We start from the raw sequence: 24,535 nt of genomic DNA on the forward strand, positions 1-24,535 counted from the left end.
AGTAATATTCCATTATTTACTAATTCATTAGTGCGCTTTGAAACGATATCGTGCCGCGAAGTAATGTTGCAATTCAAAATAGTTTTTAAGGTAGCAAAAAAATTGTTAGTCAAATACTATTATTATTAATAATAACGATTTTATAGAATTTGACTAATAATTTTTTTTGCTATCTTACGAATTTTTTTGAGTTGGAACATTTTACTTTGTGGCACGATATCGTTCTAATTTTAAACTTTTATAAAATTGCAAAATTGCAAATTTTATACGAGATGACAATACATAATAATGTAACATCTGTTAATTGTGATTTTATATGCCTAATAGAGTTGCGCAACTTCGTCTTTTATGGCTTATCTGACAAACTTGTATAGCTCCATAAAGAAAATTATTCAATCATATTTTATAATAGAATTTTATAATAGAAATGCGATTGGATAATTTTCTTTATGCATATGGCTATGCAAACTACGCTTGTTTGGCTCTTGAAAATCAACTTTTATCGATTCTGATCCTGCGATCAATATAATATGTTGATGGTAATGTTCCACTCCACGTACAGAGAAACTTTGAAGATATTAAATTGTCAAAGCGAAACATCTCTCGTCAATCATTTTTTTTTTGTTTTTAAATTTGTTAGTCATGCCTTTTCAGATCTTGATCAATTGCGTCGATCTCCGCGGGTCACGATCTTAATTTATTGCGGCATCTTTCGGCGTGGGCACCTTAACGATTTGGCACGGCGGAGAATTTACGATCGCAAGGAACGGAGAAGTTCGTTATATCGCATTGCCCGAGTTATTATCGGAAGATGAATTTCGGAGATCTTCGAGAACGAATCGGCTTATCGAACGCTATTTGCTCTCCGCCGAAAACTGAAACGGCAACGAAATCGACAAGATAACCGTAATTTAATGTGACGAAAGAACAATAGTGAGACAAATTGAGAAATCTGGAATCATCTAGTTTTCTAACCAAAATTAAATATAACGAAAAAGAAATTTGTATAAAAAGAATTAGTAAAAAGATATTTGGCAGGGAGAGATGGCTTCTTATTTATGATTATCGCCGAACTGACGGCTTCCGGCCGTTCTCGACGGCCTTCGGGCCGTTCACCTTGCTCCGCATTGTTCGTCGCAGGATCACTCGAACATCATTCTTTCGAACGAGTCATTATATGCGCGTGTATCGTAGCGTCGACAAGTCTTCCCTCGTCTGAACGTGAATCACATTCGTACACCGCGCGCGACGACCTCATCCCCCTTCCCCCTTTGGCAGCTTTGTCCGAGCGTATTTCAATACTACGTATACGTCACGCGATGCACAATAATAAATATATACATACATACATATAATATATATACACACAAAATGCACCTGTACATATGACTCGAGTAGAGAAAAGAAAGGATGCGTTCCTCTTTTCTATTATTTAATTATAAAATCTATGTGTCAACAATGATACTTCAAAGTACAAAACAGTTAAATTCGTAAAAAAAACTCGCGACTTTCACGAATTAAAGATACAAATGACGAATTTTACGCGAGAAATATATTTCAATAAAATTTTAACCTTCCGTAGACATCGTTGAATTTCATTGCTTAGTTAGACATAGTAGGTCGCTGAGGGAACGTTGTTTTTCAAAAGGTTTTTAAACTCGAAAAAATCTGAAAAAATTCTAGTATACTCTTTCAATATTTAGAAATACGATTTTAGACTTACTTAATCCGAAAACGTTTCTTAGTTTTCGTACGTGTCCGAATTTAAGGCCAAATAATTTGAAATAAAAAAAATCTTAGGTCTTAAAAGATATTCGCAAGAGTTAATAATTCATTGCGTCTAATGCAATTTTTTCTACACGGAAATCTGCTCCGAATTGGAGTATGTACTACAAGAAAAAATGCAAGGCCTTTATTTTGCGGCAGCACCCATCGACGTCCGATAACGTCGGTATTCCTCGCAAACACATCCGCGGGAATGTAACGAAAAATCTTGTTTACTCGCAGCGAACTACGCACGATTTCGCGAATCACTATCTATCCGCGTTTCAGCGGAATTTCCTCCTGCGAGATGGAGCAAGAAACGCGCGCGACGTCGCACTTTTTTTCACAAAGCCGACGGCTGTTGGCATGCACGCGCGTCTTCCGTTTTGCGATGCGGTTGCTCGCTCGCTCGCACGCACGCTCGTTCACGTCCACACATGTGCGCACACGTGCGACGACCAACGACGACACACACGCACGCACGCACGCACGCACGCACGCACGCACGCACGCACGCACGCACGCACGCACGCACGCACGCACTCACTCACGCACGTACGCACACGTATGCCGGACACGTATGACGGGCGCGCGCACGCGGTCCGCGATTCTATAAATAAATATGTGTTCGTTCTGTTCTCTCTAATCTGCCCTGAGCGCGCGTTGCAAGTCTGCGGACAAAGGGCGATATCAGCCACCAGAAAATCATTGCGAAACGCGTATCCAGATAATAGCCGCCGCTCGTTCCCGCTCGATTCGCTCCGAAATGCGGCGGCGAGGAGCGCACAAAAGCGAAGAAGCGCCCACCACATCGCACCGCGCATCGTATCGCCACTCGTGTAATTCTACACCGCGGAAAATAGATCCTCGCCTAGAACGTCGCTTCCAGAGCGAGGACGATAGACTAATTGCGCGATCGAATCCAGAAAGCACGCTCGTGGACGCTTTATGCTATCGCGACCGAGATACCGTGCGCGATATACGACGCTCGAGATATAAATCAATCGAGACGTGATGCATAGGGGCCTGTAATTGCTGTCATCACAATACAAATTGCAGTCATGAATGCGTTGTGTGTACGTATGTTAAAAATACAGTATGTTACTATCTTATTATATCGTTATTGTATACAAGCACGGAAAGAACAATTTTGCTGAAATGCAAATGTGAAGATAATTACGTTAAGAAAAAGTGGTGTCGGATGTTTAATTTGGTTGCTGGAATGTCAAAACTGTGTGCAGCATCATTATCATACTTGGGCGTCCTACGTAATTATTTTCATGGCCAAAATTACTTTGCGATCTGTATCTAGCTAAATTTTTAGATGCTGCAACGAAATTGTTCTTTCCGTGTGCTAATTTTTGAAAATACGAGAATTAGATCTGTTGGAAATTTGCAACTGTATCAACGACGGATTGGCGATATTTGTTGGAAACGTCGCGACGCGCAGATTAATGGCCTTCGCGTGCGCAGGTCTAAAAATGATTGAAACGTTTTGCAATTTCGTCGAGTCCATAGCATATTATCTTTTTAACTAGACAGTCTTGAAAAAATCGCCACGTTGAAAAAAGTGTTTTGCAATTTAAATGCGAGAAGTCGAGTTAAAAATTAAGCTACGATGATATTTTTTCATTTCAAAATATGTTTATTCTACGAATTTCCCTCAAAGATTGATGGCACGAAAAAGTGGATTTAGTATTTAATATTGTAGACGTCAGATTAATTTCGAATACATAAAGCCTGAACGTATTAAATAATCGATCAACCGACAATAAATTACAAATTAGATTCTATTCGTGTTTTACGGCTATCCCTGCCAGGCTTATTAATCAAACGATCGACATAATTCTCGCGATGGTTTCATCGAGGCGGGTGGAACTTCCAATAATATTGCACAATGTTGCACAATTCCCGCTCGTTCACATCGCAATCATCATCCCGCATAAGCCGTTCGCTCGCTCGCTCGCTCGCTCGCTCGCTCTAAGGCGAGCTTTCTCTCCTTCAAGTTCACAGGAATTGCGCGATTAGCTCGCTGTTTCGTTACACGCGAGCGAACGAACCGTGACGACGACTGGTGGATCGGCTGATCTTTCGGCGAAAGCGTCGTCGTCGTCGTGCGATCTGACGATTCACGATCGCAATTAATCGAGCGCCGTGAATGAAGCGGCCTCTCATCGCGCTCCGAAAGCGCGCCAGCCGTCGCGTTTATTTTCAGATCAGAAATGATCCGTCTCTCCTCGCCTCTTCGAGGCCCTTTCCGAGTCGACAAAGAGCCACTTTATTCGCGCCACGCGATCACAATGAGATCGAATGTCGCTCCCGTCAAAATGTATCCACATCGAAGTTTACATGACATCGTCGATGCGTGCGGTAAACATTTTTCAAATTCTCTCTCGCTCGCAACGTATCGAGAACAATATTAGGTAATAAGAAAGGCATTTATTAGATGATGAGAATAAACAGAGATTTTCTTTTAGAATAAAATTAGTTTCTAATTTGTGTTTACTCCAAGAAGTTTCAAATAAATAAAAATTGCGTCGTTTATCTTGTACTTGTTGAAGATTAATTATCTTTCGCTTATTCCAGAAAAAGTTCAGGCATTATCGCAAGTTTAAGCGAAATGTTTTATGAAATTAAATTCAATGTAGCGAACAAGCTGATTATCTGTTCTGAAATAATGTGTTTTGCCATTTATATTTCGAACACTTGTACGAATTAACGCTAATATACTTTGCTTCGTAAAGATATTTGGAGTAAAGATATTTGGAAGTCTCGACGCTCGGGAGATGGTTACCTGCTGATAAAGCAATTCCTGCGCGAGTATATTCGCAATGTCGACTGGGTCCATGGCGGTGGCTGCCATAGCTCGAGGGATCGGTTATTCGTTCAGTGTTCGTTTGTTCGTCGTCGAAAATATGATACGGTGAGATAGTGAGAGATAATGCGTGCGTGAAGTCGAGGGAAGGGAAACGGGGAAAGGGGAAAGGGGTTAACAGCGGGATCGAGAAAGCGGAAATAAGTAATGAAGAATAAATGATATCTCAGTCGATCGTTCGTTCGTAGGATCGTTCGGGCGTCGGTGTGCGCTTTTCGTCGTTCCACCCCCAATCTCGATTCGCACCCCCTCCTTTGTAACCGCACCACCCTCGTGCGCTCGTTTCTTCTCACTTGTCGAAGAGTTCGTCGTTCACCACTGCGTCTTCCACCGACGCCTCTTTAACACTGAGCGAGCGACGCCGACGCCGCTCGTTGTGGCCTTACGCGACGACGAAACCTATCCTAAAAATAACCTTCGAATTTCGAGTATGTGCGCTCCGCGATGAACGCGACGAGGGAGAGAGAAAGGAAAGGATGGGGGAGAAATAACATTTCGCAGCTTCGTCGGTCTCACGTGCATGGACCATTGACCGCTAAAAAAATTTTCGCACTTACGAACCCACCCGTGTATCGTTTCTAAAAGACAATTGATCGCAATTGGATTAGATTGCGAACAGAGAATAAGATATCAGCGTAAGAATTTGAAAAAAAAGCGAAAAAGATCAATGTTTTTAAACATAATAATTAATTTGTTTATGTAGTTATCATTGTTACATTTATGTTTAGAATTGTACGTACGCATTTTATAGTGATACGTTTATAGCGATACGTTTTAGTGATAAACATCTGTTACTTGATATTCAACAGATACAAGTTTCGATTGTTTTTGTAATCTATAGCTGTTTGTATCCATAGCTGGAAATTGCGGAGAAAAAAAACTGAGTCGACGAACCGGCGACTTTGTTCCCGATCAGTGGTTTTTCCCACTGCACGCAAATTCCCTGTTACGCGGCCGCTCGCCGTCTGGAGGGCCTTAATTAGTTCGAGTTCTAAGTTTAACACCTGTGTAGGATCGTTTGTCGTCGTCGTCGTCGTCGTCGTCGTCGTCGGTACTCGCGGATACGTCGACTTGGGACCTGAGCCAAAAAATCTTCCGCCACTGGCGATCTCAAGCGTGTAACGCTTCAATTTGAAGATATCAAAAAGAGGCGTAAATTAATGACCAATCGCAACACTCACATACTTTCGCATCGGCAGATACAGAAACAAATTCATCTAATTGTAAATTAGACCCGTCAGCTTGTTCAAATAATTATCAAATTAATTTTAACAAAAATAGAGCAATTGTAAAACAAGATCAATTCAACATCTGTAATAGTCTTAGAAAATTGGTATTCTGTAAAAACATGTATCTAAAAGAAAAAACAAAATAATTTTAAATATAAAATATGTTTATCCGCATGTTTTTTTTCGCTCTAATTTATGCGATGTTTTTAATATACCGGAGAAACGAGCAGAGAAGCGAAGACTCAAAACGATCGCGTCATGCTGGTTGGAGTTGTTTGTCTATCTCGCTGGACATTTCCAGGATGCAGCTTCCTCGTATCATGTCGTTAAGAAGCTGATGTGGCGCCTCGACGATAGCGTTTTATTTTAAAAATATTTTGGACTGCTGTTTTCCGTCATTTAAATACACAAATGTCAAAAAATGGCATTGATAAAATCAATAAACGTAATCATTTGGATCTAATTAAACTTGTAAGAATATAAAATTAAAAAATTTAAAACAGCTCATAAATATTTTTGCAATAAACTATAAAAGTTAACTACAGTATCATAAAATAAATTAAAGAATCTTTTTTACATGCATGATTTGCATTTCTCTTATCAGGATGGTTTGTTAAAACCTGTTCACATTCGTGCCATTCCAAAGGACGGTTCTATGAAACGATATAGATATTCAAAGCCAGACTTATCTCGCCTCGATATGAAAACACGTGGCAACCAGGTTATGATAAACAATCCGTGTGTTTGACCAGCCGAGCCTGTCACGGGTTTCGCCAACACTAAACACATATCGCTGTAACGCGACCATTGCGTGTGAAAAGATTACCGTACCTATAACGTTGCTGGAAAAATTCAACGAAGTATATATCAATTTTTAGTGCGAGTGTTCAAAATTTTTTTTAAGTTAAAGGAGAAAAGGAAACGAGGTTTCAACATTTTCTACGATCTTTCAAAATGGATACAGCTTCGCTGCATTTTCGTTGCATTTTTATTGAATTCGTATACTTTCTAAAATTTCATTACTTTTTATTGTTATATTAATTTTACGTTATTTCTTAACTCTCTCGTTATTTACTTTTGTTTTTTCTCCTACGTGAAATTGCTACATATAAAATATCGCATATTACTTAAATAAATTGTAACAAGTAAATAAGTGGTAGCGAACAAAGGTTGGCATTATTCTTGGCGTAAACCAGTCGTCATTGGATCACCTCTTTTTATCGGATCATGTTCGTGGCCGAAGATTACATTTATTTTTATGTAATGCAACGCGCGATTACGCAACGAACAGTAAATCGGCATCAACCGAGGAATATTTACTTGTGCGTCTAGCGTATTCTCTCGCTCTCTTTCGCTCTTTTTTTCGCTGCCCTTCGCACACGCGGTTAATTATGCCACTAGATATTACGCGGTAAATAATAACGCAACTACGTCAGAATAGCGTGTTGTACGCGATCGCCGGAAAAAGCGCGGTTGAAAGCCGCCACCGCTGTGGCCGCACAAGAGCTCAACCTTGGATAACAAAGAAACCTCTATCTTTACTTCCATTTTTGCCGTTTTTAACGTTTCCGCTCGCGAGACCCGATGCCTTCTTTAATACCCGATTTCGCAACTCGCTCTCAATGGAGATAATGACAAACGACAAACAGAGCATAAATACGTCATTTTCCGCTTTACTCCATTGTATTTATGTACGTATTTCCAATTCGTCTCGCGCGGAGACATTCTTAATGCCGTGGGATATCATAACTCTTCCCGTGAATTCATTATGCTTTCCAATGATCAATAGAAAAAGAATTCAAAGTTAACGATGAATAAATCATTCCTATCGTATAAATGTCGTTCGCACGCATATGTTATGAGTTCATAGCGAGTTTCCGTAAGTTGAAAGGACGGTTTTCTTTCCACGATGCGAACGTGTCGATGCCAGCGGCAGACCGAGAACAAAGAATGTAAACATGATAACGGGCGTATGCGCGAGTGGTGTGTTTCGAATGCATCGCAACGACGAGCCCGTGTGCGCGTGAAGTGCAGCGTATGCAGATAGCGAAGTGTATTGCGCTTACAATTGGAGGAAAATCCACAATTTCATGTGTGACGACAATTGAAGTGCGATTGAAAGAAACGTGAACGCGGAGTAAGAATAAAAAGTCCATTACATTTAACGAGTGAGATATTGAGAAAAATGCGGCATTAAATCGAGAAGAAACGAGAAGCTAATTGTACGAGATTGCGCAACACGAACGCAATGTCTATTTATTCTTGTTTTATCGAGTTCGGCGCAGGAAGGAACTTGCGAGCGCGAACGTTGGCGCGATATTCGGAAAAACACAGATGTGCAGCGCGATTGGGAATTTCCCGGAAGATCGTGTTGGTTAAATCGGCACGTGATTTCCGAGGCTCTCGGGCCGCAACCGACGGACAATGTCGCGAAACTGACAATCTCTACTCCGCGGACGGATTTTGTTCGAGTTAATTTCTTCAAGTCGTTGCGACAATTTCGCATCGTGCCACTTACTAAAATGCAACGTTTGACTCGTCGAACAGATGCATGCGAGACATGCCATTATGCGCTGCGATTATCTAACATGATGTGACGTCAATCAACGCGGCGATGTCATCACTCGGTTCTTTTTCTTCAAATCGACGGCAAACGATATCGCGGAATCGCACGTTCGGCAAATATTGCGATAGCACGTTGCGACTCAATATCAATTTATCCACTCTCGAAAACGAATGCAACGGTTAAAAATTGATTTTACTTGCGAGATAATCGCCGTTCGCAGATACAGTGTACAGTTGGCATATGTTGCGTGTACCTCGGTGTCAGTTCAGTGGAATGTATTTTGTGGCATAAATTATTCTCCCTCTTTACAATGAGCGACATTGCTGTTTACTCACCTACGAGCGAAGATTTTATGAAGTAAATGCGCGTGAAGAACGGATAAAGCGGAGCACGGATCATTAATGATTCTAAAAGGCACCGTTACGCGCACGAAATCGAACTGTGCGGGTCTAAAGTGCAAACAGCGGAGAAAAAACAAACGTGAGAAACAGCGGGACGATAACAAGCGCGCAGTAACTAGAGTTTTTCGCCGCTGCACCGACAAGAATCGACAACAGGCGCGCGCCGGCGTTCGAGGTTTCCCAACATCCGCAATAATTTTCTACGGTCGGAGCGTAAACGATGGCAGCGATTAAAGGCGGAATCGCCACCTGCGCGAAATTGCTCGCGTGACCGCGAAGTCGACAGGAATCACGATTGATCTCGAGTTGAACTCGCCGCGACCGAAAGTCGCTATTAAACCAGCGGACAGCCTCAAATAAATTCATTATCAGCGCGCTGCTAAGAGCGCAGTTAACAACGGAGCCGCGCAAGGACGTGCGAGGCGTTAAAGACACCACCGCGCTCTTTTCGCAAGAGCCTAAAATGGGAATGATTTTCGACTCACCTCGAAACGGAGAGCTCGACGGACGACCTCGTGCCTGTTCGTGAAACTGTGGTCTGTCCCAACGGCCTAACCTGAACGCGATCGCGTTTCCTTTCACAGAAACGAAGCGTGGCACGTTTCGTACGCGTGCGTTTCTGACAATCGTCCTGACGTCACGAGCGAGCGTGTGCGGGGAAACGTCGCCACCGTCGCCGACCTTGCGGTGAATTCGATAGGCGGCCACGGCAGAGCGAGACGAGATAAAGAGGGAGAAATAGGAGGAAAAAAAGAGAGAGATCCAAAGAGTCCCAATGGCGAGCGCGAACCAAGAATCCTGCGCTGCACAACCACGTCGGACGACAGTCGCAGTGACACTGACAGCGCTTCTGTCATCGCGCCGTCGCCACATGGTCGCGCGCGCGCGACCGCGCCGCTTCGACCGCGCTCGGCCACGCTCGGCTCTTTCTCGAGAGGACTTCGCGCGTCGGAGCCGCCAGAGAGTCCTCGGCCGTGCAGCGTGATGGGCGACGGGGCACGAGGGGGCCGACCGGCACCGCACCACGAGCAGTAGGGGAATATACGAGGGATGACTTCATTGGGACCTCCTCCTCCTCCTCTCGTTGTCGCGCTCAAGTCGCCGCGAAACGCGCGACAACTATTTACCGATCCGCTTTGCGTACGCGTGGAAAAACGCGTTCCCGCGCGTGTCACACCGCAATCGGGACACGACCGACGATCTCCGGTTATATCCGGCATCTGATTGGCGCCATTGGCGCGATATGATTCACGATTCGTCGGGACACGACGAATCATCTTACTGAGAAATGCAAAATTGAACGCGTTGCGTCACATACACCGGCTACTTCCTGTGTAGTACCGGCCGCGGCTAACATTCCGCGAATACATATCGAAGATGTCATCGGATTACATTTCATAGTACAATTATATAATTTTCATGTGCCCTCTATTTGTCGCGTTTATATTTAAAAAAAAACTACACAAGATTTAACAGCAATAATAACGACTGCAATGAAAAAACTGCTCGTTTTTTTTCAAGAATATTATATATGTATGAGGTAATAAATTCAAATATTAATGTATAAAACAATTGTAACTGATATAAATCATTTGTGATATAAACTTTAGAACCAAGTAAAACAATTATAAACTAAAGAAAACGTCTCATACATTAGAACGAACAGATATTTGAACTCCATTCTGCCTACCCTTTTCTACATCTCATTTAAATCATTTCAATGCAACGAGTTCTTGAGACTGTGTCTAGGGTGCTTAATTGAAGTCTGGCCTTTCCTGAGCCTCGATTAACGATTATCATTGAGAACAGTAACTCGTTGTCGGTCACACGCCGCCCTTCCGTCGTGACGATGCAACTCAAAAGCTTTTTTTAGACATATATATTCAACAATTGTTCAAAAAACGCGAGTAATCACTTTTAAATCGTTTGAAATAAAAAAAAAAAAACAAGAAACTTCGAAAAAGTTGTACCAAAATAGACGATGGGTCAAAATAGATGATAATATTTACTATATAAAAATTATAATAACAAATTATAGAAACCTCAAAACTAATATCTCTCCCCGATTGGATCTCAGAGCCGGTTGCTTCTACGCAGCATTCACGTAACGCCGAACAAAGTACTTCGAACTGGCCCGCGGATACTCAATAAACATCAAGATAAGACTGGAGTGGTTCAACCCAACTGTTTTTAGCGTTAAAGCTCGAGAACAAAGGCCGGCTGAGTACGCGATGCTGCGAAGTCACGATCGAAGGTGAACGACACTGTAGAACGTTCGGCGTAATTTTGGAAATTCTGCGCGACACGCCACGGCCTTGTCTGTATCTCGACGAAATCTCATGCCAAGGTTTCGTCATGTTGCCTAAATTGTCACAAATTCGCTGAACAAACATCCGTCAAGTAATTGTGGGAATTACAGCCAATATCTCACTAGAAAATATTTTCTAATTGTGCGATTATAATTTACGACTGTGAGAAATTCAGACGTATTTTGGTTTCATCCATATATATCTCTTACTTTACTCGTTACTGAAGTAATTAAATTGTCAAGATAAATTAGCTTTTACAAACATTTGTATTAACCATAATATTAATTCTAAACTAAAAATTACAAACGTTTAGTTTTTTCTTGCGAAACAGTGATCTAAGGATATAATCATCGAAGGATATAATCGCCGCCTACACGTAACAATCAAACTCGATCGCCGGGGTTCTAGGAATGACACATCTATATAAGTGCTAACTAGCTACATTTATATGTTAGATAACCATATGAATAAGATACAATGTAAAATGACTCTTGAATTTAAAGATATCTAACGTAATAAATCTAGTATAATAAATCCAGCACACGCGTTTTTTTTTTTTTTAATGACGATCCTCGTTCAATTATCGCGAATAATAAGCGTGTAATTCATCCCTCACAATACAGAAGTTGAAACCAACGCTTCAAGGCTACGTTGCTCACTCACTTTTCACCAAGGATGATCGATTGGATTAGCTAACGCCAACGGCGCGAATATAGAGTAATTGGCTGATTAATAAATCACTATAATTATCATAATATCTGTCAAGATTACTTTACAAACTACTCGGTGACAATTGTCGCGATCCGATTTTCCTTGCTAGATCAGATCGTGACGCCAAGATTAAAAGCTATCGACAACATTACCGATGCCGCAATAGTATGAAACAATAATGATGAAATGAACGATTAAATATCATCTTAATGACATCAATTTTCTATGATGTAGAGAGTAAAAAATCATATTTCTACGGCAAGAAATACACACTATTTTTTGACATCTGTAACATGAAAAATTGCGTTTACCAAGATTATATTGATTTCAATTCCTCTGTGAGACATCCGTAGAAAATAATTTAATCAAATTTCGAAAATAGAGTTATCACAGTAAATATTCATATGGACAGTTATTTGATTCCATTTCACAGAAATCCCATCAATCTTCCGTACTATGAGAGGCTCTTAGAAATATTCTAAGGACGAAAGAGGTGTGTGGAATGAAAAAAGGACCTCCAACGTAGAAGGAGAAAACACTTTGAGGGCACAACGGTCCGTGAATTCCTGACCAATGACGTAAGCATGAAGGCATTTCCGACTGGTTGCACTCTTCGACAGCCTCTCTTCGGAGAGAAATACCTATAATATATAATCGCAGACATAATGGGAGCTGGACCTCGAAACGCGACTAGCTATCCTCTTTCTCTACTCAATGATGAACGAAATAGTTTCAATTAGTAAACTGATTTTACTTTCCTCGTAAGAAATTCGCACATCTCGAAAAATCATATGACTCGAGAATTGGTTACATTTAACGCTAAAAGTAGACATAAAATACGCACATTTACGTTTCTTTATTTTCATTATCGGATTCAGTAACGTTACATTCTCAATTTCGAACTATCAACGTTAAACTACACATGTCCATTGTTTCCTCTTATCGAATCTCTTTCTACTCCGGATTTCTTAGGAACCTACTTTGCTCTTGCATCTTCAGTCATGCGTATCAACTTTATCTCCTTTGTCTCTCACGTTAGACACGGCCGCTCAACATTATACGATGATTACTCTTTAAAATACGACTTTAACTGCATTTATCGTCATTTTCTGTTCCAATATACCATAATCGAAATTTATATCTTTTATCTTAACTTGTATAAGGTTCTCAATTTTAAAATTGATAACATTTAGTTAATATAATGCCACTTAAAATTTTTTTAAAATTTTTATGTAAATATTTTATTATTCCTTTTTTTAAATACAAAAATTAATAATTTTAGATGCATTGTAAAAAAAAAAAAATTAATTAAATAAAAAAAAATATTAAAAATGAAATCTTGTCGATCAACATGTGAAAACACAATATAAACAATCCAAATGCCTAACATCGGTCAGCTAGACAGTTACCAACATCAAATTAGTAACGTCACATTGTTATTATTATAAATTAAAAAACAATTTAATAATACATAATGTTAACAAGCATCAATGTATCAATAAGAACATTTTCCCCCCTAAAAATTTAAAAGTTTTTCTTATAATTTTTTATATATACACAGTAAAAAATAAAATATAATTTTAACATTTTTGCATGTCCCAGAAAATCCACTCTAAATTTTAAGTTAAAATAACTCAAATGTTAAGTTAAAATAACTTTAATAAGAGTTATTTTAACTTAAAATTTAGAGTGGATTTTCTGGGACATTTTATTTTTTAATGTGTATGTTTCACGTTTTAAAGTATTACCAAAAATTTAAGAATTTTATACATTTTTTTAATTATTACGTATATTTCTTATTATTTATATAATTATATAAAACTTGAGCAGAATTCACTTATTAATTTAAAAGCTATTTATTTTTTGTTTGTTTTTGATTCTTACGTAAAATTACGTTTGGCAGACTTATTTGTAAATTTTTTGTAGATACTTATTTGTAAATTTGATGAGAAAGTAGTATTGCAAATTAAATTTTTTACAGATACTAATAAAACTCTGATAAATATTCACGCAAAAATTTTTTAAAATCCAATTACTTGTTTAAAAGTTATTTATCTAAAACTGCAGCAAATTTTTTATTACTTTTTTGCAGCTCAATATACGTGACCAAAATTTTTTATAGTTGATTAAGAAAAATCAAAATAAATCTAGCTATCATTATAGAGCCAAAACACCTCTTTGATAAAATTTATCGTCGCAATTTTAATATTGTAATTATCAAATTGTAATTTCTACACGTATTCGTGACACAATAGAATAATTAGATTTCCACCGTATTGTAATCCCCTCTCGCGTCGCGTGTGTTCGCTTTTAACACTAATCTATTTAACGATATCCGGACAGGTCGGCCCTTTATGTCGCCCTCCCCCCTCTCCTTCGTAGTTTTGTGGCCTTCATGTCCGTCACGAGCGCGGACAATGGTTCCACGAAATTGGATACGTTTATCCCACGCGTCATAACGCACTCTTTAAAAAGGGACCCGCAGGGTTCTACGACCTCTCGAACTCTCGAGCGCATCGCCCCGAATAGTCGGGCCAGTTTATCATGCCGTCATGCCCGAGAGCCCACTTTGAGTTATGGGCCCGCGAGCTGTGCCGCGGTCCCCGACTTCTCGATTCACCTATTTCTCTTCTCCGTCAGTGTTACTCTCTCGATCCGGCAACGTCAGATCTTTCTCAAAGGATCCGGATCTTATCTCTTTCTATACCGCGTTTTTCGTGACGTACAAAAGAAAATCCATTAGAGAGCGAATAATGGCCAGTCGTTCCAACGCGACGGATTATTATGTGGAAACGAGCGCATTAGATATTCATTAGTAAATCGCCGCCCAAGCAGGAAACGTGACGTTGGAAAATTTAGAACGCTAGAATGTGAATAACAATGTAAGTAACAAGGAATATACGTATAAAGTATATCAAATATACATGCGTCGATTGTATTAGTTCATTTCAACTACCGTTTCTCATTGACAATTAAAGATAATTAATTTAAGTAACCATCCTTAATAAAATAATATCATTATATTCCTTGACTAAACAATTTAAAATTAAAACAAATTTCTTTAAATCAGATGTTTAATTTCGTGAGTTGCGACTATTACATTTGCATTCAGTCGAGTTTCCCCCAGCGTTTCGGTAATAAATATAAATTATACGTAGCCACGTATATCCAAAACTTTCATGTTTTCAAATATTTCAAATAAATCACATAATCTTAATGGCTCGCGAGTTTTATTTCTATCTTATGTTTCTAATATCTTCGCTGGTATCGCGAGTCGCGTGGTCTCGCGGTATTAAAGCGGTACTCGCTCGTACTAGGAACGACGAGAGAGAGAGAGAGAGAGAGAGAAACGGCGGGCTCTTTCGGTTGACGTTATTATAAGCAGATATAATCCCGAGCGTGTGACGCATGAACGCGGCTTACCATAATCCGGCGGGTGTATGTGTGTATGCGCGCCGTACGGTAATAATATTATTACGTTAATCGGCCGCGCCGCCGTCTTCGTCGGACGGCTCAGGTAAACCAAGACGTAGTTAGTAGACGTTATTATCGCGACGCGCTTAACATAGACGACGTATTATCGACGACATTATGACCTTGCATCGCAGAAATTGCCTCGCCGAGCAAGACTGTGAGTGATAACTCGGTTGGCGCGCCGCGCCGTGTGTGAAACACACCGGCTTTTGTCTTCTTCAACTCTGTGCGATTGACACTGTCCGAATGAGAAAGAATTAAAAATTCTAAAATAAAATGAATATAACTCAAAAGAATCCGTGAAGAAAGATTCTGAAGGTGGGGTCAATAATCTAAGTCAAGATATGATAGTCTTAAAATATATTAAATTGTTTTAAATAATATTGGAATATGCAAACTATGAATCCTCTAGATAATATAATCTTATTGTTAGATACATAAATATACTTACTCGAAGAAAAAATGGTTTGTTATTCATGATATTATTTTTCCTTAATACGGTTAAATACAATTTGTGTAAGATGCAGATAATTAGTTATTGATTTTATTATGCAAAATAATTAATTATATGCACGTTAAAAGTGAAGCATTATTTCCGAATCTTATCAATACCTGGATGGATTAGCTTGTACCTTGCAAAATTCTAAAAAAAAAAAAAAAGTTTTTTTTTCAGACGTAACCCTAAAAGCACATAATATGAATATTATATAAAGAAAGAATTATTTATTTCAATATTTTAAATTATCAGATATAATATTATAACTTTTAAATGTAATAATTATAAAAAAAGAATGTTTCGTAAATATTTTCTGTATAATAATTCACATAAATTTTCCACAATATTCGTAGAATATTTTCGTAATATTCCACGTATACTGAAGTATCACGAATGTTGTGTAAAAACGGACATATAACACAATATTCCTATAATATTTCTAAAAAATATTAAATAATATTCCTCAGAATATTCATAGCAATATTATTTTAATTTTTAAAATAATATTCGTATAGTATTCTAGGAAGGAATATTGTATGCTCATAAGGAAGAAAGTTCGTCGGATTACGCGAAGAGATCCTGCTCACTCGGGGCATGTTCTCAGGGGAAAGTGTTAAGCCAATTGACGTCATTCATACGCAAGATATCTTTCTGCGGAATCAACCTCCTTTCGAGGTCAACTACACCGGATCGCCAGTTCGCTACGCGCAAAAAGTTCTTATAACTTTGCCTTAGAAGAGGCCACAACACACGCGCCGTTTCCTCTTTCGCAATCGGCGCCATAAAATAAATCGAGCGCGCGAACTGTTGCAATCAGAAAAGAAATGAAAATTTCGATAAATCAATGCGAAACGTCAGAAAACCTTTCTCTTCAGATGTAGAAAAGATCGTAGGTTCTATTTTGTTTATACGTATATTTATCTTTATATTTAAAATATAATCAATGGATTTGATTTCGCAAGAACGTTTTAAAGAAAAAGGAAAGAAATTAAAAATACAAATAAAAAGAATTTCGAAATCTAATTTCATAATGTGATTTTTGAAATTCGAAGCCGAAGTAACGTTAATATTTAACCAAGATTATTTTTAGTGTTTGAAAAGAAAATCGAAACTGCTTTGAGCCTTGAACAAGTTTTCCTCCTTGGCACGATGAAGTGCTCGACTTCCCGGAATGCGAAGGAGAACCTTCGGCGCGGCTCGTTACAAATGCACAACTCTGCGATGCACTGCTTTTTCCTGGTATCGATTTATCTCGCGCGAACGCTAGGCACAATCATCGATGTGTTTATGAGCCATCGCGAATAATTGTGGCGGGGCGTCACTACGGAACGACAACGTGCACGCGACACGTGCGTGGATTTTCATTCATAAATCGCCGGCGAACTACGCGCGATGATTCATCCGCGCCCCGCCTCTCGCGAAACTGAGATAAGCGCGGCAAAAATAAAGAAAAAATGATTACGAACACTGGAAAGTTCCGGTCTGCGACATCGCTTGGACCTTGTCGAATTGCACGATTTTATCTATATCGAGAAAAAAAAGAAATATGGATACTACGCGAATAAACAAAATAAAAGAAGAGAATAAGAAATATTCTCTGTGCCAGAAATATAAAATAGAAACCTATTAAGTAAAAAAAGCAATAAATTAAAAAAGTGATATTTCATATAACTGATACAAAGTAAAAGCGAATAAAATTTTAATTCCTCGACACATAGGTAAATTTTGCAGATGACAAGTGCTTATGATATTTAAAAGATTTATCAAACCGTGCTACCTCTCCAGTAAATAACTTTAAAAACCTATTTGTCTAAAAAACAATTTGTCTAAGGCCGATATTTATTAGCCATAAATAATTTTTATTTTTGGATTGAAAAAAATGAATGAACGAATGAACTTATAATTAAATTATGCTTTCAAAGATTGAAAATTATTTACGACTATGAATACCGACCAAAATGTAAACATTTTAATGATAAATTAATGGGAATTTACGACGGAGAGTAGTACATATAACGAGAACACGCTTGGAAGCACACAAGAAATTTATTTACTTGGATTTAAGTTGTCGCACGGAATTATGCTGGCGCGACTTTCTTGCGGAAGAGATAAATAACTGCAAACAGGGAAACAAGAAGTGCCTCCCTCCTTAATGTCGAGAGCAGGATGACACTTCTTGTCTTATGACCCGTGCGTATTGCTCTCGCGAAACTTAACCCTGCCTTCAACTAAACCTTCTAATTGGCGGGTTAACGAGCGTTAACTCTTCGCTTCCTGTCAGATTTAACTGTTTTTCTTCGGTTTCATACAGATAACACATTCAGGAAATCATCTTTTCTGTTAAATGTAGTTAAAGTATCTCCGTTAATTTCGATTTTTATAATCATCGTATACTACACTGACAATGAGAAAGAAATGTTATTAACTCGATTAAATTTTTCAACTAAATTTTTTCAGTTCAACTATTTATGTATGACTTATAAATACATTAAAACACTTGAACTTCAGTTTAAGCATTTATATATTTAACTTATCTACATTTATTTAATTTAAATACGTAAATGTTTGAACTAAGGAAATTCACTCAAGTTGAAAAATTTAACCAACTTAATAACTTTTTTTTCTCAATGTACATATATACCTCATAATATATTTTAGACATTTTAATGTCTAGCATCTATGTTCTAGCTAATACCCAAATTTAGTTTTATCCGAAAGATAAAATAACTTTCGATTTTATTTAAGGCCAAATCCATAAAATATAAATAAATTCATAAAAATATAACTTCTTGAAAATTCTACGAACCAACGTTCCATTGTTCGGGCGATAATAACGAAATTTGAGCTGTTTTAGAAGAAATACGTATTTACTTGCGCTCGCGAAGATTAAAGACTGTATCAAAAAGCGGAAATTGCTTTCAAAAGCAAATATATTTCTTGTGTAATAGACCTCAATAATAGTTTCGAAAAAGATCTTTACGTACTTCTTCACAGCCATGGAAAATACTACTATGATAAAATTCAAAAATACACAAGCGATAAGAAATAATCTAGAAAATTTATATACTATTACAAAGACTATTTCGGCAAGCAATGATTAGATAAGATAAAATAAAAATATGTAAAAAAACAAAATGTAACTTTTTAACCACGCAAATTTGTTTTTTTTTAAATATAATTTTTGCTATGCATATACCATTTTTATTATTAACAAAATTTTTTATAGTAACTACAAATACATCTCAAAATAATTTTTATATCTCAATATAGACACAAAAGCACTTTTTTCGTTATTAATAAAATATATTCTTTTTCAAAAATTAGTCTACTCTAAATTAATTTAATAATACCCAACTATTTTGGAGGACTATAAGTACATCCTATATATTCCTTGTATGTCTTTTTTCTTCATTGAGATACTTTTTTTCATCGTTATTGCGCGAAACATTGATTTATATTACAGATTCTCATTATAAACAACGACACAATAATTCTTTTAAAAATTTATAAATTTATACAAGTTTGCGCAGTGATATTATTGTGTCAAGCCTGTCCGAACAAGAAAGTACCGTTTAGCGATAAAACGGTGCGTACGCCGAATCGGGATTCGTAGAAATCAGAGCCGAACGAAATCACTGGGATCGGCAGGTGAGAGTTGCCGAGCCGTCGCGTCGAGCATCCAACGCGATAACTTTGTCGCTTCTGGGAAAATTTAAAACCAACACGTCATCACGAGCATGACCTCGATTATTAACTTAATTGTAAGTCGTCATTATATAAGGCTCTTTCTCTCTCTGTACCTGTTTTCGTGACACGCTCGCTGACATGAAACGCGTGTAATTGTTAACTGATTTTTTTGATTATACATTATTCACTCACGCATAATCTAAACGACGGATTATTCGCAGAAAACCAGATTTAGATAACGGGTTCAAAAAACATTAGCGATGGATTATAAGCTGCTTCGAGTTAGATTCATGATATATTGGCTAAAAGTATTAACTTATATATTTTTAAGTGGAAAGAATTTAAATGGAAATTAAAATGTAAATTATATATCCTTTGTCTTTAAACTCAAGTAGAATGCTAGTAATCAATAGGAAGCAATATAGGTAAAAGAATTTCAAGAAAATAATAATATAGACGCTTAATACTTTTGAGTATGGTTATACGCATCAGTTTTGTGTGTCTAAAAATATAAATAAAAATAATATAAAAATATTGTATACCTGTTAATACAAAACTATGATAATTTAATTTTAATAAAAATATTGTAAATTTTTCTGAAAAATAGTAACTTGTTTAAAACACATTTTCGAAAGTTTTTTTTTCGATCAAATTACAAAGATAAATTTTTTTGGAATATCACTTTTAACTTAAGCGTTTTAAGCAATTTAAACAAAGAAAATAAATAAATAAAGTTTTAAAAGTGGATGGTAAGAACGTCTTTGTCTTAAGTCTAAATTTAAACTCTTGTATGCAGAGCACTTAATTGTTTTGTAACTCTACTCCTAATCTTCATTCAAACGATCTGATCTCTTCCTTGCACGTTTATCTGTTACAAAATATATTTATAGAGTATATAGATTTCCACATCCTCGACGTAGACACGCGTTTTCACTTACGGTCATCCATCGGTATCATCGCTAACAATACGCCACATTTATCTAATCAGTGCGTTATTTTTGTCGGTGCCGCACACCGTAGATTGCCTCGAAGTCACGCCTATTAAATCTCCAGGAAGAACATCGCGCAGGTTAATGATTTAAATTTGAGACGTTCAACAATGTTTATCGCTCGGAGAACACTTCGGAGAGCTTTGAAAAGAAAACATGCCTTTGTCCCTTTTTCGTGCCAAAACCCACGCACAAAAATCTTGAGATTAGAAGCTACCTAAGAACTTTGGAGCTAAGAATTTGACGGACTCGGCCTTGAATCGAAAGTTTTCAAACTTTCCTTTTGCTGTTTATTTAAAAAATGCAAACAAGCCACAATTGATATCGCAAACTGTTTAGCGATTAAAGTTTTTAGGAGCACAAGCATAGCTTCAGCATTATCGATCTAGCCTTGAACCGTGACACCTGCACGAGCGCGTAATCGACGATTTGTGTGCGTTAAAAGTCGATCGTGTCTTCCGTTTGCGTGCCGCACTCACGTGCAATATGTTAATATTACGTTTCGTCGAATAAGCACCTATTTTCATGCGAAATTTCGTGTTCATGAAATTTCATATAATCGTAGATTTTGTCACAAAATTAAATATTTAAAGGAGCTGTTTTAAATAATATGTGATGAATTTTTGTAAATACGTGTAAAGTTAAAGTAATTTGGAATTTTTAGAGAGAACGTCAATGAATTAAGACGTAAAGATGAAATTTAAAAGCGTATAATATATGAATATTTTACGACAGAAAATTTATTTCTTTTCGCGCGAAAATACATGGAGGTCGTAAAATAAGATATCGACATTAAATTTTATGTATTATACGCAGTTGTTTAAAGGAATTCAGATTATAGATCCATATTAGGTCTTGCGCAATGAAGGAATATTAGAAATACGAATCAGTTTTCTCAATGAACATTAAACGAAATAGATTCGAATAAGATGTACACTGAAAAAGTTTTTTTATATTCAAGTAAATATATTTATTTTAACATCACTGCCTGATTTAAATAAATATTAACTAGTACAAAATAACTATTTTGAAACTTGAGTAATATTTTTTAAAACCAACGTGCAAAATGATATTAAAATATATTTACTTGAGCAGCATGAAAATTTTTTTTTCAGCGTAAGATATAAATGTGTCATACAAGACACAATATAAACTATTTATTTATCGTGTTCACTGAGGAAATTTATTCTAAAATTCTAATTCCTATTCCCTGGAAACATTACATATTGCTATAATATGTAATGTTTCCAGGAATCGGTCGGATAATTTATTTAAAATAAAACTTTTCCAAGATAAACTAAATCGATTTATTGAAAATATAAAATATAAAACAGATTCCAGAAACATTTTAAAAAAGTTTCTGGAATCTATTTTATATGTATAAATTTTTTTTTATTTTGTGTGTAAGTTTCAAATAATCTGAATATTTCTCCACTGTGCACAGGGTCTTATGTTTTATTCAACGGGGGAGAAGGAAGATAAAAGAATATCGACAAACAACGACGCGCGTCAACTCCGGACTAATTTCCTAATTTCCTGATTCTTTGCCCGAGATTCCATCTTACTGAAATCGATAGCGCACTCTTACCATGCTGTTATCCTCTTTCATGAGCTGCCAATGGTCCACGACGTTCGTGGTCGGCGGATACATGGAAAACATCGTGTAGCTGTGATCCTCGATGATATTGTCGTAATAGCCGGCGCTGGGCACTCGTTGCGTCATCTTGCGCTTGAATTTCACTCGGAAATCAATGCGCTTTCGAATTCAACTCTGGGATAACCGATAGAAGAGATAATAAAAAGACCGTCACTTGAGCAAGATTGCCTCACCGCAAAAAGAAGAAACCTCTTAAAGGCGATAATGGATAATTAAACACTCTCACAAAAGAAAAGCGACGCGTCTCTAATCACTCACTTCGTACCCGCGTTACGTGCATTTGTCGACTGAGCGCCCGCCAACGTGACCGAGTAACTATATAGAAAGCCAGCCGACCGTCGCCGCCGTCGCCGCTCCCCCCACCAATTCGCATACGGGTGCGCTCCCCGTGACGTCACCGCCATCTCGATCGCTGATTCGCGCGATAGCGTCCGGGCCAATCGGCGTGGTCCGCAGCCTCGCACGTTTACGACGACGATGATGATGATGATGACGACGATTTCATGGAATTGGGGAACGCACGAAGAACGAGATCCCCTTTTCCAGGTAGTGCGGATCGCTCCGCACCAACTTGCATAATCCGATAAATCGATCCTCGTCTGGCGAGGGGATCCATGGGCGATCGGTCAGGGGGAATTTTCGTCGGCAGCGTGCCGGAAGCATGCAAATTGCGATCCGCGACACATTCAGGATGTGCGCTGAAGTTAGCGGAATTAGTTGAACCGATGTAATCGAGGGTGAGCGAAAATTTAAAGTCTCGACGTGGGGTGGGAGGAAAAGAGAATCAGGCATTAGATCCGAGTCAGGCATTAGATCCGAGTCTTGCAATTTCTCTGTTTTAACATCGAAAAATCCAACACTTTCTTCATTGTAAATTTGTTAGTTAATACTTGATTGTGTTATCCTCGCACACGTTCGACAAACGTGCGCGATAATATATTCCCAACGTCATATGAAATAACGTTAACATGATGAGCAGCAATGACTCACTACTAATGCTGATTGCAATTTTTTAAATAGGCGTGCGAATGTATTTTATTTAGAGATAAAAAAATGGATATTTTTTTAAATTCGAAGTAAGAAACCGAGTAAAACTAATTTTTTTATAGCAAAAAAACTATTTTTTGCACAAAATACTAAAAAAGGCATACAATTTATTTTTATTGATATTTACTGTTAAACGTTTAAGATACATTTAATACGTTATTCCGATTTCATAATATTTAATATCTTTGTGTTCATGATTTAAGTAGATAGGTAGTGAAAAGTTACATAAGTTGGTAAGTGAGGTGCTGACAACATCCCAAAGAAATGTTATTATTATCACATTTTTCATTAGTACATTATGTTATATTTAAATTCACATTAGTTAAATCTTTAGGAGATAGAAGAATGTAAAAAAAGAATTTTAAGACTTGAACAATACTTTCTATTTTTCTTTTTCAAAACAAGGTTTCTAATCTTAACTTCTTCTTTGCCTGGGGTACTGTAGCCATTCCACCTACCTACTTAAAGGTTTATTAAATAAACACAAAAGAGATGTTTTGTTCAAATAACATGAGCTTTGAATCCATTGCCTGCCTTTGACAATGATCTCCAGCGTCGAAAAGTATCCACTGTCATTTTGTCATTATACTACATTTTAATTGTTAACATTTATATGTATACAGAAATCTTTTGAATAAATGTAAAAACTGAATTCTACACTGAGAAAAAAAATTGTTATCTTAACTAAATTTTTTAAGTTGATTAAATTTCTTCAGTTCAAGTAATTTATGACCCGGTTTTTCATTATCTAGTTAACTTATGGTTAAACTTAACTTGAAGTTTTAGCCAATAAGCTTCACCTATGGCATCATCATGGATGAAGCTCACTGGATCAAAACATCAGGTAAAATTTAGCCAACAGTTAATTAGATAATAAAAAATCGAGCCTATGTATTTAACTTAAATAGAAATAAAAGCTTTAAAAATAAAAACATTGAAATTTTAATTATTCAAGGTGGATAAGTTTAAATAAAGAATAATAGATATCTCAAATAATATGTATACAATAAAAAAAATATGGCTCCATTAATGTGAATGTCATGTATCATTGTTAATCAACCATTTAAAACATCTTGTATAACATGAACAATTCTATTAAAAGTATAAAGAATATTTGAGCAATAATGAATAGATAAAAAAATCCTTTAATAATTTGCATAAACTAGAAATATACATAAAAGAAATCTATAATTTCATGGGTAAAAAATTAAAAGTAGATAATTTAATTATTTCAATTTGTTCATAGATTTAAGAGGTTTATCAATTGAGTTTTCGTAAGGATAAAGATTTAACGGAGAAAATTTTAATAATTGAAAATCGAGTAATTAGA

General features: G+C 37.1%; 1 protein-coding gene across 3 annotated transcripts in view; it reads right to left on the reverse strand.

Moving 5' to 3' along the window:
* Positions 1-24,535, reverse strand: part of LOC105197939 (transcription factor kayak) — a 38,318-nt gene that overhangs the window by 5,272 nt on the left and 8,511 nt on the right. The window contains exon 1 of one of the 3 annotated variants that reach the window (XM_011164550.3): positions 22,090-22,442. The exons of 1 other annotated variant lie outside the window; for it this stretch is intronic. In XM_011164550.3, the coding sequence (XP_011162852.1) occupies positions 22,090-22,224 (135 nt within the window). In that variant the 5' untranslated portion in view covers positions 22,225-22,442. Of the gene's footprint in view, positions 1-4,558; positions 5,007-22,089; positions 22,443-24,535 lie in introns of those variants that run through there. One more of the 3 variants, XM_011164552.3, reaches the window with a different exon arrangement.

This window comes from Solenopsis invicta, chromosome 1 (assembly GCF_016802725.1).
Source record: "Solenopsis invicta isolate M01_SB chromosome 1, UNIL_Sinv_3.0, whole genome shotgun sequence".
NCBI lineage: Eukaryota > Metazoa > Arthropoda > Insecta > Hymenoptera > Formicidae > Solenopsis > Solenopsis invicta.